The following is a 20,086-nucleotide window of genomic DNA, read 5'->3' as shown; positions in this document are numbered from 1 at the left end:
TAATATTATTAGAAATATTATATATGTTCTAATTATAACTATTATTTATAACTATATTTATTCATTCAATTTAATTGTTTATAATCATTTATTCATATTTGTTTATTGTTTTGAAAAAGTTTTTATTTATTATTATTTTTTGTTTATTTTAAATGTATGTATAACTTTATTTATAACTTTTATTATTATTATTATTATTATTATTATTATTATTATTATTATTATTATTATTAAAGCGCTCGCGCTTCCCGGCTCCCCGCCTCTTACTCGCTCCTCCTCTCCGCGGCGCTCGAGCCCGTGTTCTGCCACGTAATCCCGGTGAGAGCGGCGCACGAGCCACGCAGGGCAACACGAGCGCGACACTTTCATTACCGAGTGTAGAACTTAATCACACACAGGCACGCGCGCATACACGTACGCGCACGCACGCGAGCGTGCAGAACAAACGGAAAGAGAAAAGAAAAAGAGAGAGAGAGAGAGAGAGAGAGAGAGAGAGAGGAAACCCAGCGGTGCGCGAGCGCGTGACACACCGGGGCAGTTACAGAGCCGCGAGGTAAGCAAAAAGAAGCGAAATTGCGCGCGTGCACGCGACTCGCTGGAAGTTGGCAATCGGTGCGCGCGCTGGAACCGGACATACTGTGTACAGGAGTGTGGGGGGTTTCCTCCATTCTGCAGAGGAGACTGGGGCAGAAAGGACAGGGCAGAATCCTAAATATTGTTCTATTGCTTGTTCTACATGAAGCGCCTCACGTCGCATTACACTCTGGTTCTCTCTCACACACACACACACACACACACACACACACACACACACTGCCTAGTAGCCTTGTGTAGTGCGCGCGCAGTGATTTAGGACAGGATTATAAACCCGTTTTAGAAACTGGACTGGTTCTGATATTTGGGGCGGATTGGGTTTGAGGTGTAAAAAGATTTTTATTTTACTCGCTTTATGGCTTCTAGAATCTAAAATTCGCGTTAAACTACGAATGAACTTATTGTGCTCAGTTCTCCATTTTCTTATGATTAAAAGTAGGTTTTAATCCCGGAAATGGACTGAAAACTTAAGTTTGTAAAACTTCCGGTTTTTTTTTTTTTGTCCCTTTACAGTTGCCGTACACAAGAATAACTCCACCACATGTTGAGCGGTGTGAGCGCAGTGCGCATGCGCGGTGCTGGTATGGCACTTTCGACGCTGCTTGTTTTCTGTTGCTTGAGTTGAATTTGAATGAACAATACACTGTATATAACTAGAAGAAAGTTCTGGATCTGGATCTCTGGATTCAGGGGTTCAACCCTGAACACCTCCAAGTGGCCCCTGAGGAAGGCCCTTAGGGCCCCTGTACCACATCTGAGCCCAGTTTTCTAACATAAAAACTAAAAGAAATTCCCTTGTAATGGATATGTGTCAAGAGAAAGCCTTTCTTTCTTTCTTTCTTTCTTCTTACACCTCAGATCCTTCGTGATAATTAGTTTTATTAACAAATTAGGCAGAAAAACCCCAGAGACTCCATCCAGCGATATTATATAAAGGACTTTTTTCCTTAAAAACCAACAAAAACGAATAAAGCACCAGATCGGCAGTTTTGCATAAAAACAAATAAACAAAAAAGTTTGTATTCCGTTTATTTCGAGGCGTTGATTACGGGACCCGGGGGTCCGCCGTATGTCCCCCCGGGTTACTGTAGAAATGATAACGTACTGAGGAGCGTGTTGATATGAAGTTGCGATGTTCTGCTTCTGACCGCTAAGAATTGAAGGCCGCTATGGTATAAAGGCTTGGTTCTAATTTCTATACAATACAAAAGTAATGGCACCCTATGTAGGGCACTTGAACTAGGGAAGAGTTTCAGCTGGATGTAAACAGGGGATGAAAAAAAGACCCTTATGTGCTATTACATACACACATCCTGAGGAACTAGCGTTTTACTCCTACTTCCTGTTTCCCAGGATGGGTGGTGTGTGTGTGTGTGTGTGTGTGTGTGTGTGTGTGTGTGTGTGCTACCATTGCTGATCTTTACACAGTTGCCATGACTACAGGAAATTTCTAGAAGGGATGTAAATGCAAAGGGGAAACATTAATAGAACAAAAAAAAGATGTGGCCTGTTGAATATGCATGTTTATGCTAATGATATGCAAATATCCTTCAAAACACACTATCCTACAGCTCTTTCATCTCTTTATGACGTTTTTGTGCTTTTACTCCCCCCCCCGCAGGTTAACGACCCGGACGGCGCTGCGAACGACTCGGATGCCATGCGTCAGCTGAAGGGCAAGCCGAAGAAGGAGTCGTGGAAGGATAAGAAGGAGCGGAAGGAGGCCATGCAGAAGGCGCGTGAGCAGGTGGCCACCGTTGTCCTCCCTACGCTCGCCGTCCTCATCCTCCTCATCGTCCTCTTCGTCTACGTCGCCACGCGACCCGGACCCGGACCTGTCCAGTAGCCTCCCAGTTTTCCTTCTCACTCGTTTCTCTTTTTTTCTAGCTGTCGATACATGGTGCGTTCCAGTCCTGTTTTTAGCGCATCCGGAGTCAGTGTTCGACCTCTGAAATTACAGCACATCAGTCCCATAATGCACCACTGTCCAGCATGATGGCAATTCATAAGGCATGTAGCAACACATTGGGGCTGAAGTGCCTAATTCCTACAGCAGGGTGGGTATGGTATCGAGTATATTCAGTCAAAACCGCATTAAAGACACGACTGGAACGCCCATAGCCTAGAATTCTCCAAGGAGGTCTTCTATGTGCAGAGGAACTCATCGAGGTCGCAGGGAAAACGCTCTCAGAACACGTCCCCTTCTTCTTTTTCTCCCGCCAACCCTCTGGACGCCATTTTCAGCAAATATGTATCAAGTAGAACCGGTTCCTCCATCCATCACGCGACCAGGAGGCCATTTTTTGCTTCGAATTTTCGGTTACATGCCAAAGCAAGCAGGTCTTGATTTGAGGACGGTTCCAGACGTCAGGAACGAACTTTAGCATACACACACAGTATTAATCATACATTTTAATAATTACGCTCACACTTCGATGAGATGCCAAAACACACACATCGTCAACAGCATTTACAGTTTATTCAAACGACAAGCTACAATTGAACACACTTCGAATTTATGCCCGTGTCCCAAATGCTAGTTACTGAATCTGCTAGTTAGCATTCTTTGTTAGCTAGCTTTCTTACTTCAAACGCACATATAGTTTTGTTACCTGTAACAGATTTATTTTATTATCGCCCGCACGAATTTACAATCTTTGACCCGAGTTGAGACATCGCTCCATGTCGCCCCCTTCAGGGCCGCGTTTCACATAAAGCGCTAATCTCTTGTATTAAGGTTTTTGGTTAGTCATATTAAACGGGGTATTTTCGAAGCTACACTTTATTTAAAAAATAAAATCAATTCGTTTATCAGGGTTTGGGACACAGGTTATGTATGAGGAGTGTGTTAAAATCAGACAAGATGTACCTTAATTCGTCCCACAGTGGGTATCTGAGGTAATCGGGGAAGTCTGGGTGCTTGGGGTTGCAGTGTTTACACACATATTGACGTTCTTGAACACTATTTTTGGATGATATTACATGGAATTTATTTGAAATGAATTGTGTGAAGTGAAGTCTGGATGAATAAGGATTCTTTTGAATTTTAATGACATTTGTTGCACCAAATATGACCAGCAATCCAGTGTATTAGATGTATTAATGCTGCGAATAACATCTCAACGATTTTTACTTGTTTGTTAATTGAAGAAATGGAAAAAAAGGGGCGTGTTTTTAATTGATCGTTAACATTAATGAATGTTTTTTTCAGCCACACTGCAACTTTAATGCAATTACAACCATCAGCGTCAATGTTAAGCCACAGCGGCCTCTGTCGGAGACATATCCTCACTGCAGCCTGTAGAGCTGTGGAGGGTGTTGTATCGCGCATGCGCCGGAGTAGGGTGTGATGGATTTTTTTTTGCAATTGAATGTCAGCGCATGTGCGATTCAACACGACCGCGCATGCGTAGTAAATTAATAGATCCCGAATTTTCTTTCTTTAATTGTCATCTAAAATAAACAGCACGCGTCACGCAGTTATTTTATTATTTGCGCAGTTTTATTTTCTCGATATCCTATGCAAGTCGTTAGTGGACGCGGCCTTTAAAACGTAATTTCTCCGAGCAGTTAAACGCAAACCGATCGCCTACAACTCGGCGTCAAAAATCTTTCGAATCGATCCACAGTCACGTTTCTCAGATTAGCGAAGCTCACGTACGCATTACTAGCTACACACCTTCACAAGAGACGCCAAAGATACCCGATGAAGCCTTCGCGATTTATTCTGATCCAAAAAATTGACTTATTATATGTGGGCTTATATGAAAAGATGAAAACAATTGGTCTTCATCTTCATGTCTTAATCGCACGCCGGAGAAAACGTGTCATAGGATTGGATCAGTTCCGTATTTTGGACCTGCGTTCAACACAACATCCGACTGCTTTTCGCTCTCAGAACGACGACAGCGTCGCATTGTACTCAGTTTGCCATCTTGTGAGTGAACGTGAGCGAAGACGTCCTGCTCCAGGCTACTGTCCATCTAAAACATCGTCACGTCGCTGATGATCGTTCTCACGTTTTTTCTTTCTTTCATTTGTAGCCTTTGTATTTTTATTTCTGCATTTATGTGGACCTGAAAACCAAATGTCAAATCAGTGTGCCTTGATTACTAGTGTGTGTGGACTAAGTGTGTGTCTATTCATGTTCCCAGCACCCCACACACACACACACACACACACACACACACACACAGTAGCTGGAAGCAGCTTCAGCAACAACGTGCCTTAGAAATCTATTAAACATAATGTGATAAAGTGACCGAGTTTCCTGTGTGAGTTCATTTCGATGTTCTGTATGACGTGTCTACAAGAACATGGAATTACATCAGACTTCTTGAAGACCTCAATTATACCGAATAAATTGATTCTCTGCGTTTTTTTTAATACGGACCATATCTACCTACGGCACTCTTCCAGTCCAAGTGTCGTTCGTTCTTTTATCACGTGACTGAGATTGAAGTTAAGAAATGAACAGAAACATCTTCTCCACTAAGTCTCCACTTCCCCCTGATTCTACTCCTTTTCCTTTTCAGATCTTCAGAAGGGAAACGTTCGCAGGAAAAAGCTTAACGTGGCGATTAGACGCCGTTTCGATAAAAACAAACCGGGCGAACGCGTCGATTAACATGCAGTTTACAAAATAAACGAGAGAAAACGCTTCACGTGTAATACAACACGTCGCATCTGCAATTTCATCCGCTCGCGTGCACGCTTTATTAGTTTGGGTTTTTAAAAAAACGCGTTTAGCTTCACTTGCGTCACAACCCACTGACCAATCAGATTCAAGCAACCTAACCGGTTAGTTGGAAATGCTTGAAGGAACTTGCAACCTTCGTGTTGAAATGCATTCGCACGAGCGATTGTTGGCATGCAACAAAAGGCTGAAAGAAAGCAAAAAAAAAAAAAAAGAAGCACGTGACGTTTCTTGCGTGCATTAAGTGTGAAATGAGATGCATCGGGTTTATTTTGTTACATTTTATCACTATTATTATTTTGCATGAACGTTGCACCGTTTTTCACATCGCACGTGCAACAAAAAGCGCAGGAAACGTACTTTCGCGAGCGACCGCGTTGCAATAGACGCGACAGGTCGCGTGGCGTCGTGGCGCGCGGCTCCTTTAAGAGGCGCTTCCATCGTGACCCCTCTCTCTCTCTCTCTCTCTCTCTCTCTCTCTCTCTCTACGTGGAATGTCGGTGACGTTTCGCCCCATATTCCGTCGGCGATGCTGTGCGCGAGGGCGGAACAACTCACGAGCGCACCGTGGACACGGACACACACGCACATAAATCACGAGATCTGATTTGTTCGGGACGTTTTTTCAGGACGCAGGCAGCGTCCACGTCAACACCGGCTTCACGTCTCGGTGATTTCGACGCGCGCGAATTGATCCGATCGCGTGTATTTTTTTTTTCTTCTTCTCCGTGACGCTCATTACGGCGTGTCACGTTCACGTTCTGCGCGCGCGGGTGCGTGCGTGCGTGTGTTTTTCACGCTGAAACACACGTCGATGCGTGCCACCGCGTCGAAGCGATCGAGACGTGCTGAGGCCACGCCCACTCCCACAGTGGGCTATAAAGATGGAGCAGCGACTTGGTAAATCTTGGAGCTTTGTGTTTCTTTCTTTTTTTTTTAGCATAGAAAGTTGTGTAAAAGTGAACTTCTGGGTTACTGATCAGAAAGACTGAGGTTTAAACCCCAGCACTGCCAAGCTGCCACTCTTGGGCCCTTGAGCAAGGCCCCTAACTTTAACCTGCGCTCTGACCCCAGCTTCCTAACATCGCTGGGGTATGTGAAGAGAGCTGTCTGCTAATCTGTAATGTACACGTGGCGTATAGAGTCAAGCACCTGGTTTAAGGAGAATTTCTGTGCACCCAGGAGAGAAAAGTGACCAATTTTTGACGTTATATTATTTAACACAATGGACATTAGGGGGCACTGTTTCGGCTCCTACAGCTCTCGTGCTACATGTTCAGCTTTATAGTAAATAAGTTTACTCTTGTATGAACGCACCACTTTGCCCACATCCTGCTTTACGATTGAGCAGATATGGAGATGATGACCCCGCTGATGGACGAGGCGGGACGGGAAGAGAACTCGGATGAGGAGAGCGACGGGGAGCAACAGGCGCAAGGCATCACGTGAGTCGGGATCCGATAGATACACTACAACATATTCTACGCTTGTGCGCTCTGCTACGTGAATATGACGTATAGTGACACTAAGGAGTCACGTGGAATATGGGTTAACCTGGCAGAGGTAGAGCTGTACAGCATTCACTATATGAGTGATGTGTGCCATCAACTCTAAATTACTGTTTAGGACTATAAACTATACAATACACACTATATTACCAAAAGTATTGGGTCACCTGACCTTTCTTAAGGTCTTCATAAAATTTTGAAACTCAAACCTGTTCCAGCAGGAAAGCGATGCCCCTGTGCACAAAGGGAGCTCCTTGAAGATCTGGTTTAGATGCTTTGGAAAGAAAGATCTCCTGATCTCATCCCTCATCATCCCTCATCACGCTGACTGCACCCCAGGTCTCCTCACCTTCATCAGTACCTGCCTTTCGTTAACACACAAATATCCATAAGCGCACTCCAAAATGTAGAGGAACATCTTCCCTGAAGAGTGGAGGGAATTAGAAGAGGAAATTCGGACTAAATGTGGAATGCGACGCTCCGTACTGATGAGTAGGTGTCCCAATACTTTTGGCAAAACAGCGCATGTATACGGTGCAAGTATTCGTACACTATTTGTAGGCACGTGCAAAATCGGCGGCGTTTTTACGCCAATAACGATACGGATTCTTTTGCGTTTTACGTCTGGGTTTTCAAAAAATTATCTTCAAAATTGTAACAATTCCCGCATTCCGAGAAAGCGAATGAATAAAGGATGGAAGGAATGAAGGCATTTGTTAAAATGTGCTGAAAAAATGTAGAACTTATCTTTAGAAATCAAAGGGGGTGGGGTCTAACAAATGTAAACTATTTCATTTCATTTTGTTTCTAAATTAAATTTGATTGGATTTAATTTTGATATTTAAAAAAAAAACAAGCAGTTTATTTAAAAATGTAAACTGGCGACGTTCACAGAAGTCAAAAACAATAAATATAATATATATAAAAATATATAATATATATAAAAATATAAAAAACACCCCAATATATACACAGTTTCTCACAAAAGTAAGTGCACCCCTCACATTTGAGCAACTATTTTAGTATCTTCTCAATGGACCATCTATAGAAATGAAACTTGGATATATTTTAGAGTATCGATGTGCAGTTTGTGTAGCAGTACAGATTTACTGTCCTCTGAAAATAACAACATGCAGACATTATTGTCTAAATAACTCAACAAAAGTGGGTCCACCCTCAGTGATAAGAGCTGTACGTGGTGTAACCGTCCAAAGCCACACGTCCTTTTCATCATGTTCATGTTTTTGTCTGCATTCCAGAACCATATCTTGTATTTGAGAAGTTAAAATCTGGTGCTTTGAGTCCAATTCTCTCATACTGACCACTGGATGTTCAACATGGACCTCATGGTAAAGAGTCTCTGAGGACTTGAGAATTTGAAGTGTTGCTTTCCATAAAAACGCCTCTGCTATAAGAAGATCAGAATCATCAGAAAATGTTCAGGGTCATACAGAGGTTTTCTGAGATGGGTTCCACTCAGAACAGACCTCACAAGGGTCCATCAAAGAAGTCGAGTCCTTGTGCTGTGTGTCAGGTGCAGAAGCTGCTTTAAAAAACAGACGTGAGTGCTGAAGCGTTGCATTAGAGGTTGCAGAAGCAGAAGGTCCGCTCGGCGGTGCTCCGTATATACCGCACATCGCAACAAGTCGGCCTGCAGGCCGTTGTCCCAGAAGGAGCCTCTTCGAAAGCTGCCCACTATAAAGTCCAAGAGCATGAATTTCTGGAACCATGTCCTGTGGTCTGATGAGACAAACTTGTTAGGCTCAGATGGTGTGGCGGCGCCATTTTGAGGAGCACCAAGAAAATTGTTTTGTCTACGGTCGAGCATGGTGGTGGCAGCATCACGGTCTGGGTATGGTACTGGGGAGCTGCGGGTCATTGAGGGGAAACATGGATTCCGACATGTACTGTGACATTCAGAAGCAGAACATGAAGCCTGAACCAGAAACTGCAGCTTTCCAACATAATAACGACCCCAGAAACACAGCCGAGATGCCAACTGCCTTGCTGAGGAAGGTGAAGATGATGGAATAGCCAAGTATGTCTCCAGACCTGAACACTAAAATATATCCAAGTTTCCTGTCTATAGTATTGTCTCTTGAGAGATTGTCTTTAGTTGAGAGTGTATTGTGTACCAGGGCGTTCTGACCTGATCCATCACAACACAAGATAAGCGCATTAACGTCCTCAAGGAGACGGAAACAACGAGCCGAGCGTCTTCGAACGGAAGCTCTCACATCCCTGTAAATGACCTAAAAACCCGCTACGTATAAATCCCCATGACGCGTTCAGTTCAGCAGACAAATTAGGCTTGAAGAGCCTCAAAGCATCTGAGCTCAAAGCATCTGAACGTCCTTCTCTGAGTAAAAGTCCACCAATAATGCGCTCATCTCGCCGTTTCATCCTCTTCCCACAGTTTTGCCCAGACGTTACTTCATTTGTTGAAAGGGAACATTGGCACGGGGCTGCTCGGATTGCCGCTGGCGCTGAGGAACGCCGGGATACTGGTGAGTCACGACCGGCTGTGGGCTGTGGGTAAAATCGAGCCTTTTCTTCTGATATATTAGAATAAGCGCATGTGGAGAAACGGCTGATCCGAGATTATTTTTTCGGAATCTTGATGTATTCCACGCAATCGGATGACTTTCTAACATACAAGAGGATTCGATTATGTCTTTAATTAATACAAAGCCCCTCTTTGCCTCTCTTGTTGCTCCATAGTTGGGTCCAGTGTGTTTGGTGTTGATGGGAATTGTGTGTGTTCACTGCATGCACATCCTGGTGAACTGCAGCCACCAGCTGAGCGAGAGGTAAAACTGTATATATGTGTGTGTGTGTGTGTGTGTGTGTGTGTGTGTGTGTGTGTGTGTGTGTGTGTGTGTGTGTGTATGTCTGTGTGTATGTCTGTGGTATTCATAATCATCCCTTCCATCTCGCTCTCAGGTTAAAGAAGTCACCTCTTAGCTATAGTGAAACGGTGGCCGTTGCTATGGAGACGAGCTCCTCCCACTTACTGAGGAAAGGCGCCGGGTTTGGCAGGTGAGGCACGCCGTTGCGCGGAGCTAAAGATAATTTAGCTACCGACAATTAACCGATTTCTCTTCTCTTCCAGAATGTTGGTGAACTTTTTCCTGGTTATGACCCAGCTGGGTTTCTGCAGCGTGTACTTTGTGTTCTTGGCGGAGAACATCAAACAGGTGCGAAATTCCGGCTGTCCGATTACTTTTGAGCCGGCTCGTTAATGAGTGCGTGCGCTCGTCCGATCACGTCAAAAAACAATTTTTAAAAAAGCCCAATCGAATACAGGCTCTCGTCCAATCAAAATCCAGGTAGGCTCATAGTGGAGCTCCATAATAGGCCTTATATTGAGCTAAATGATGGGGCTTGTGGTGGAGCTCCATGACAGTCCTCATAATGAACTAAAAGTTGCGTCTCAGTATGCAGCTCTGTCATATGTCAGATGTTGGGCCTGACCATGGAGCTTTGTCTCAGCCTTCATTCTGAGCCGTGGGGTGGAGCCTCACAGTAGACCTTATATTCTTCTTCTTCTTTTTTCGGCTTCTCCCATTAGGGGTCTCCATACCCCCCTGTCCTCTTCTGAGAGTCTTAAATACCCAAATGGCCTTCTTGTGTGTGTGTGTGTGTGTGTGTGTGTGTGTAGGTGGTAGAGGGACACTACATTAACTCCTCGTCCTCATCGGAAGCAGTCTTGGCCTTTTCCTCCAACAGCTCCGAAGTGGGCGGAGTCCCTGTCGTCTCCACAGCGACGGGATTGGACCAGCGAGTGTACATGCTCCTCCTCCTTCCCTTCCTCATCCTTTTGACCTTCATCAGGGACCTTAGCAACATGGCACCTCTGTGTGCCGCAGCCAACCTCGCCATGGCGGCCAGCCTCACGCTCATCTTCAGCTACATTCTCACTGTGAGTGTGGGTGTGTGTGTGTGTGTGTGTGTGTGTGTGTGTGTGTGTCAGTTTGGACGCGTTTGTGTCTTTTTGTGTTTGTGTTTCTGGAGGATTTTAAAGTACTTAATATAAAGTGTATTACCGTGTGTGCGTGTGTGTGTGTGTGTGTGTGTGTGTGTGTGTGTGTGTGTGTGTGTGGGTTTGTAGGACGTCGGTGACCCCAGGCGGCTTCCATACGTCTCCACGTGGAAAAAGTTCCCTTTCTTTTTCGGAACCGCCATTTTTGCCTTCGAAGGGATCGGCGTGGTAAGTGTGTGTGTGTGTGTGTGTGTGTGTGTGTGTGTGTATGTGTGTATGTGTGCGTAAGAGTGTGAGTGAGAGAAAGAGAGAGAGAGAGAGAGAATTATAGCTCGTCATGGAGCTCCATGATAGGTCTATTATTTAGCTCAATTTAAGCCCTATTACGGAGCTCCACCACAAGCCCCAGTATTCAGTTTAATAAAAGGTTTACCATGAAGCTTCAAAACAAAGATCATGATTCAGCTCTAAATGAAGATTGTGAAAAAGCAGAGGTCATGTGATTAATCATTTAGTCCGGTTTAAGACCTCCTACTCCTGTCATCATCTCAATATAAGGTCTACTGTGAAGCTTCAACACATGGCACAGTATGAAGTTTGTGACAAAGCTCCACTTTCAGGCCCAACATCTGGCATGGAACAGAGCTGCATAGTGAGACCCACCTTGTAGTTTATTGTGAAGCCTGTCATGGAGCTCCACCACAAGCCCCATCATTTAGTTTAATATAAGGCCTATCATGGAGTTTCACCACAAGCCCCACCATGTTTAGTTCAATACTGGGGCTTGTGGTAGAGCTCTAACACATAGTTCGTGATTTAGTTCAGCATGATGACAGTCACAGAGGTCATACGTTTAAACATTTAGTCCAGTATAAGACCTGCCACCTTTCGTTTTTTTAATATATTTTTTTTATGAGGACTGTCATAGAGCTCCAACACAAGCCCCATCATTTAGCTCAAAATAAGGCCTTATCATGGAGCTCCACCACATGCCCCAGTATTTAGTCACATTTACTCCAGTATAAGACTGTCCAACTTTTTTGTTTTGTTTTGTTTTTTCATTAGGCCTGTCCTAGAGCTTCACCCTGAGGCCCATAATGTATCTCTGTAGCATAGTAGTATTACATGAGGAGCATTTTATATTAGCACATGTTTATCTCAGTGTGTGTGTGTGGATGTGTGCTGTTCAGGTTCTTCCTGTAGAAAACCAGATGCGTGAGCCGAAGCGCTTCCCCTTTGCTCTTGACTTCTCCATGAGCATCGTCATTGTCCTCTACGTAACCTTGGCGACGCTTGGCTACCTCTGCTTCGGTGAGGACATCAAAGGAAGCATCACCCTCAATCTTCCACATGACACGTGGTAACGAAACTACATCAAATCTTCATTAAATCTCGAATCTAACTGATATCTGGATGTTCTCTAAGGTTCCTCTGAAGTTCTTTGTATAATTTAAGGGTTCTTAGCTTCTTGAATGAGAACCCTCTATCATAGGGAACCTTGTTGTGGAACTTTGAAGAGTTTTGCTAGAAGAACATATCGAGTTTGGATTATCCTGTGTTGCAGGTCTAATCTCCTGGTGAAGGTGCTCTACTCGTTCGGGGTGTTTGTGACGTTTGCTGTTCAGTTCTTCGTCGCGGCAGAGATCGTGGTACCTGCTGTGTGTAAGCGTGCTTCAGAACGATGGAGACTACACACTGACCTATGCACACGTGCACTGCTGACCTGCATTACCTGTGAGTGCAGCACACACACACACACACACACACATCCCCACAAGTTGTTGAGTTTGAAAGTTGTGTGTGTGTGTGTGTGTGTGTGTGTGTGTGTGTGTGTGTGTGTGTGAGAGAGAGAGAGAGAGAGAGAGAGAGAGAGAGAGAGAGCAAAGTGATCCCTCATTAGCTTCCATGTGTCTTATGGTGGAGATACAGAACTCTCCATAATGGGCCCTGTGGTGCAGCTCCACAATGGGCCTCATACCAAATTGTAACCATCATGTAGTTCAAAATGAGGCATTTTGCAGGACAGAGCTCCAGCAGGAGGCCCATTATAGACTTTTTCATAAAATTCAGAAAGATATTATTCTTTATTTTGAGAATTCCTCACTCCATGAGGCCTGTTGCAGAGCTCCACCTTGAGGTCATTCACAGAATTCCACCATGAGGCTGGTTAGAAAATATGGAATCAGGTCAGCACTCAACCTTAAAGAATGTTCTGTAGCGCAATAGGACCTGCTCCACCATTTATTAAAAAAATGTAGCCTGTTGCAGAGCTGCGTCATGAGGCCTGATCGGATTATGAACTAGATCTTTTTGAAAATCAGAGCACTGCCATTAAACTCATCATTGTGATGTCACCCATCATCTCGTTCAGTATTAGAAATATAGTGTAGCTCTACTATGCGGCCCAGCAGGTGTTTTATTATCTGGCTTTTAACAGAGCTCCACCATAAGGTCTTTTCCAGGATCTACCATTATTTGGCTTCAGAGCTCCACCATGAGGCCCAGGATTTATTATAGAATGAAGCTTCTCAGTGTTCCACCACTATTATATAATATAAGGAGGCAGACAGATGACAGAGCTCCACCAATAGACTCGTCACATAACTCAGATTAAGGACTGTGCCAGACCCCATCATTTTTAAAAGGAGTTCTTTACAGAGCTCCACCCTGAGGCCTATGACAGATCCCCTCTTCTAGATTTCTTACATAAATCAGATTGAGGGCTGTGACAGAACCCCATTCTTTATTTCAGTATAAGTTCTTTCACAGAACTCCACAATGAAGAATATTGCAGAGCTCCATAATGAGACTCAATACATAACTCAGATTGAGGTCTGTGGCAGAACCCCATCATTTATTTCCGAATTAGTTCTTTCACAGAGCTCCACTACGAGCCTTATTATTTATTATAGAATAAGGCACGTGACAGAGCTCCACCATGAGACTCAACACACAACTCAGAATGAGGGCTGTGAAAGAAGCCTATGTATTCTTTCAGAATGAGTCATTTCACAGAGCTCCACCCTGAGACCGATGACAGAGTCCCACTATTAGATTTGTTACATAACTCAAAATGAGGCATGTGACAGAACCTCATAATTTATTTTAGAACGTCACTGTCACGGAGCTGAGGAATATGACAGAGCTCCAGCGCTGGAGACTCATTACATAATTACGCCTAAGGTCTGTAACTGGACCCCATCATTAATTTGTGAATCAGTCCTTTCATGGAGCTCCACCTTGAGGCCTATCGCAGAGCTCCAAGATAAAATACATTACCAAACTGAGAAAGAGGGCTGTGGCAGAATCCTATCAATTATTTCAGAATGAGTCCCTCCTCAGAGCTCCACCATGAGGAATATGACAGAGCGCCACCATGACACTCATTACATAACTGAAATTGAGGTCTGTGGCAAAACCCCATCATTTATTTTAGAATGAGTCCTTTCACAGAGCTCCACTATGAGCCTCATGATTTATTATAGAATAAGGCTTGTAACAGCCTCCACCATGAGGCTTATGATTTAATTCTGAATGAGGCCTATGACGGAGCTCCACTATCAGGCTTATTACATAACTCAGGTCTGCGATCGAACCCCATCATTTATTTCTGAACAAGTCCCTGTCACAGAGCTCCAACATGAGGTCTATGACAGATTTGCACTATCAGACTCATCTCATATCTCTGAATGAATTCTTTGACAGAATCCTATTATTCATTTCCGAATGAGTCCTTTCACAGAGCTCCACCCTGAGGCCTATCACAGTAGACAACATCTGATGCAGTGTTCCACCACAAGACCCATATTTAATTGGAATGGTCTGTTGCAGAGCTTCACAGGCGAGGCCCGTATCTCATTTTAAAATGATTTCTATCACAGAGCGCCACCATTATATATATATTTATTTATTTCGGAACGATTGCTGTCAGCAGCCTTTTATTTATATCCCGAATGATTGAGATCTTTCATTTCCCCTCCTGCGGGACTGTGATGAGTAAAGCTCCGATGGAGCACAGGAGACCTTCAGAGCTCCAGATTATAAAATTTGGAGAGTTTGATGTGTCCATAGATAGAGTTAGCTGATAGTTACATCAACAGCTGTCTTTCCACATCTCTAATGAGGAGGCAATCGTTCTCGAGTCCGTATGACTCAGACATGACCGTCTGGATGGACCCTGAATATTGTAAGATAAAATTTATTTGCACTGAAGGATCTGAATGTTTTTTTGGGTTTTTTTTTTCAGAACGGGGGGGTATGTGTGCGTGTGTGTGTGTGTGTGTGTGTGAGTGTGTGTGTGGGTATGAACGCAGTGTGGGATCAAAAAGTGAAAAAAGAAACACCAGCGTACAAAACTTCTTTATAGAGAATCAATTATTTTTGAACGATTTTGAATCATTTGCAGATAAAAATATAGTTGCGTACAGACTTCCTTGGGGTGGCAGCAGAACACAGGCACTTTGTGTGTTTTTGTGTGTGTGTGTGTGTGTGTGTGTGTGTGTGTGTGTGTGTGTGTGTGTGAACGGAAGAAGACGACGAGACATGACACATGTAGTCTCATGAATTAAACATTTTTCCCATTCTGTCTTTTTCTATGCTTTGACCTAAAAAACACACACTCGTACCTTTTGTAAAGATGTAGTGCTTTGTTTGTTTGTGTGTGTGTTTAGTTGCTTATTACATTTCTCTCTCTCTCTCTCTCTCACACACACACACACACACACACACACACACACACACACACACACACACGCACGTAAAAATGTGGTTTTACAATTGATTGTGCTTTATTGGTGCAACAAACAATGGTACTGCGTGAGCTGGAGAGCCTCCTGTTACTAATGCAGCACTGATTTCACTGCTACTGCAACCACTGTTACCAACTATTACAGTTACTTTATCACGACTATTACAGTTACTTTATCACGACTATTACAGTTACTTTATCACGACTATTACAGTTACTTTACTTTATCACGACTATTACAGTTACTTTATCACAACTATTACAGTTACTTTATCATGACTTTTATTTACTTTTTCACGTTTACTACTGAGACTTTGATTACTACTACAGTCACTATTACTGCATGCAGATGATACCATTACACCGTCTACTACTACTACTACTAGTACTAAAACTACTAATACTAAAACTACTAATACAGATACTACTACTAATACTACTACTAATACAGATACTACTAAATACTACTACTAATAATACTAATACTACTACTAATACTACTAATACTAATGCAGATACTACCACTACTACTAATACTACTACTACTACTACTACTACTACTACTACGACTAATACTACTACTACTACTAATACAGATACTACTACTACTAATACTACTACATATACTACTACTAAAACTAATACTAATAATACTAATAATAATACAGGGTCTACTACTTCTACTACTACTACTAATACAGATACTACTAATACTAATACTAAAACATATACTACTACTACTAATACAGATACTACTACTACATATACTAATACTACTACTAATACAGATACTACTAATACTAATACTACTAATACTTATACTAAAACATATACTACTACTACTACTACTACTACTACTAATACAGATACTACTAATACTAATACTACTACATATACTACTACTAAAACTAATACTAATAATACTAATAATAATACAGGGTCTACTACTTCTACTACTACTACTAATACATATACTACTAATACTTCTAATACTAATACATATACTACTACTACTAATACTACTTATACTAATACTACTACTAATACTAAAACATATACTACTAATACATATACTACTAATACTACTAATACTAATACATACTACTACTACTACTACTACTACTAATACAGATACTACTAATACTAATAATACTAATACTAAAACATATACTACTACTACTACTAATACTACTACTACTACTCATACTAATACTAATACAGATACTACTACTACATATACTAATACTAAAACTAATACTACTAATAATAATACAGGGTCTACTACTTCTACTTCTACTAATACAGATATTACTATTAATACTAATACTACTTATACTAATACTAATACAGATATTACTATTAATACTAATACTACTAATACTAATACTAATACAGATATTACTAATACTTATACTAATACATATACTACTACTACTAATAATAATAATACAGGGTCTACTACTACTAGAGATTATGACTACTACAGGGACTAACAATGGTGCGTTGTACTTTCTTGGTTCTTTAGCTCTGGAAAGTTTTTTCTTTCTCTTTAAAATTGCCCTGCTTCCCTCTCTGCAAAGTGCTTTTTCAACCTTCAGAAAGCTGCAAGGGATTTTGACATTTGATGTCATAGTGGACTGCATTGGTCAGCTGTAGCGACTGGAGCCTGAGGCGACTGCCCGGCTTTGTCCGGTTTAAAGCTACACTTATCCCCGGAGAGACAGAGCGGAAGAGAGAGTTAGACGGAGAGAGAGAATATTTTACGCAGCTACTACTTTCCGTAAATACAGCCGTTAATGTTGTGCGTGCTCCCGTTTAAAATTGGAAGCAATTTCGGGTCTGGTTGCTTCGAAATGAAGGTTGTTGAAGTGAAGCGTGAACCTATCAAGATACGGTTGTGTGAAGAGGTCAATCTCAGATGCAATTGTAGGCCAGAGCAGCTATAATGAAACGAGTAAACGATCCAGTTCAGCGGTCAGGAGCGTGGTCAGAAAAAGCACAAGTCAGGCGAATATGCAGACGGACAAAAAATGTGAGAAAACAAGATCAAAGACAGAAATTGAGGTCTAGTAAACGTCAAGGAAATGAAGTACAAGCAAAGATTTTGTAAAAGTCTTTCCCTTTTGAATGCTAGTATGCTAGTGTGCACAAGTTGGTATCAAAGAGTTTCATTATATTACGGTATATTAAAACCTTTTTCTCTGTCTGCAGGTGCAGTGGCTGTTCTTATCCCCCGCTTGGATCTGGTGATCTCATTGGTCGGTGCAGTGAGTAGCTCCGCCCTGGCGCTAGTCTTCCCACCCCTGGTAGAACTGATCGCTTGTTCCACTCGTCCCTCCGCATTCCTCTTCCTCAAGGACCTGTCTATCGCTCTGATCGGATTCCTCGGCTTCGTCACCGGAACTTACGTCACGTTAGGCGAGATTTTTTACCCGTCTCCGTGACGACCAGGACTAAGCCACACCCACTGCCATATAAAGTGATAATGCACTCCGAATACTATTTTTTAGAAATGACTTTTTTTCATTCCAGATGTACACTGCCATCATCTCACCATTGGTGTGTGTGTGTGTGGGAGGGGCTCCATGTGAAAATAAGACTATTGAAATGCCCAGCGTGGTGTGTTACATTCCTCCTGCTCTGTGTGCGAGTGCGCGAGTGTGTTTATACACTGTTCTATACACTGTATTGTTATATACCCTTTTGATTAGACGGATTTATTATTAATAAATTAATTGCTTTAACAACCACTTCTGATTTGTTAAATTCGAAAGATTTCATTCCAGGATTATGATTGGTGCAACCAATCCGTGGCCAGGAGCCAATCACGTGGGTAGACAGAGATTTCTTTGTGTCTTATGCTCAGGTATGTAGAAGAGGGAAAACAGCACTTTCTGAGTGTCTTACTCTCAGGGATGCAGTAGAGGGCAGACAGCACTTCCCGGGTGTCTAACATTTAGGTATGTAGAAGAAGGCAGAAGGTGCGTTCCTCTGAGCATGATGATCTGAGACACCATAAGCGAATAAAGATACAGTTGTCTGTCTCAACGTTTATCATAAGTCTCCCACTTCCTGACTGGCAGCTGTACTATGATCAGAGAGAGTTATTGGGTGGGTTTAAAAAAAAATGAGTTATACATTTACATTGATCGAAGCCCCGCGTACATTTCTGGTCAATTTGATCAGATACCAGGTTATTATTGTGACATTTATTAAATATTCATTATATTCGTCTTACATATTAATTAGCCAGTAAATTCATTTATGATGCTGATTATATTTTAGTTCAATAATAATAATAATATATTATGATTATATTTAGTTTTCTGAATATTATTTAGAATTACATTTGAATTCAATCTTTATAATATTGTTTTACTATTATTATTTTTCCATATCAATTCAATCGTATGTTAATTTATTCATTCATCCATGGATTAATGAACTGATCAATCAAATTATTAAGCAGTGAATCAATTCAATCGTTAATTATTCAGTTCATTGATTAGGATGATGAATTACAATAGTGGTGTTTTTGCACATTTTTATCGCACAGCAATTGTAATTAAAATGCATAAAAGTCTTAAACATCAGCAGCTGAAATCTCTCGTTTCGATAAAAAGCGCTCATCAGAACCTTTATTGAGCATAATGCCGCCTCACAGCCTCGGGGACGTCTTTACAAGCACCGCACAGCTGGATTTGGAGTGGATAGGAAGCGTCTATGAAGTGACATATTCGGGTTTCCTGCAGATGTTCCTCAAGGTTCAAATGCAGCCTTCATTTAAAATTGGAGTTCACCATGTTGTTGTGTGGCGCTAGAGCAGGTAATGCATTTATTCTTCCTTCAATTCTGACCACTGTTTCTGTCCCTAATGCTGGAGAACACTACGCTTCCACCACCGTGCTTCACTGACGTGCTCCCTGGCCAATGTTCTCTCAACTCGGGTAATAAATTGTGCCTGGTATCCGTGTCATGCAATTTCTCTTGATGCTATGCATGCTCGTTGTCATGGTAACCTTGTACAGAATTTGTTTTTGACTGGAGCTATTTAACAAGCACACACACCTGCCAGCCAATCAGGAACGAGTATTCTTTTGTTGGTAGCATTGGTATTGTTCTGATTTACATTTTGTCCACACACACACACACACACACACACACACACACACACACACACACACATTCTTGCCGTTTCTTTCCATTTCTCCTTTTTGCCATCTCATCCTTTTTTCCTGCTTCTTCTTGAATTCTTTTCACCCTCCTTCCTTCTGTCAGTTTGTCTATCTTCCAATCGCTCTTTATCTTTTTCTTGTAATGGAAGTTTGTGTTCTGTCTGTTTCTCTATTTCTTTTCCTCCATGTGTCTCTTTCACCTTTTTTCTTTCTGTCAGTGTGTCTATATTTGCATCACTCTTTCTGATTCTCTCTATTGTTCTTTCCTTTTCTCTTCTCGCCATCTTTCTTTTTCCTCTTCTGCCTCGTTTTTCCTATTCTTTTCCTCCTGTGTCTCTTACAAGCCCTCTTTTGCTTTTTTTATTTCCACCTCTCTCTCTCTCT

General features: G+C 42.1%; 1 protein-coding gene across 1 annotated transcript; it reads left to right on the top strand.

Annotated features, from left to right (window-relative positions):
• Positions 1-5,519: 5,519 nt before the first annotated feature.
• On the top strand, positions 5,520-18,267 carry slc36a4 (solute carrier family 36 member 4). Its single transcript, XM_046863621.1, has 11 exons — positions 5,520-6,190; positions 6,642-6,735; positions 9,215-9,305; positions 9,520-9,608; positions 9,742-9,837; positions 9,911-9,995; positions 10,460-10,720; positions 10,910-11,008; positions 11,971-12,140; positions 12,345-12,514; positions 17,739-18,267. Exons 1-11 carry the CDS (start codon positions 6,175-6,177, stop codon positions 17,969-17,971), a joined length of 1,404 nt encoding a protein of 467 aa, XP_046719577.1. The 5' UTR covers positions 5,520-6,174; the 3' UTR covers positions 17,972-18,267.
• The last annotated feature ends 1,819 nt before the right edge of the window (positions 18,268-20,086 follow it).

The sequence above is a fragment of the Silurus meridionalis genome, chromosome 12, assembly GCF_014805685.1.
Source record: "Silurus meridionalis isolate SWU-2019-XX chromosome 12, ASM1480568v1, whole genome shotgun sequence".
Classification (NCBI taxonomy): Eukaryota; Metazoa; Chordata; class Actinopteri; order Siluriformes; family Siluridae; genus Silurus; species Silurus meridionalis.
This window is presented reverse-complemented; position numbering and strand designations above follow the sequence as displayed.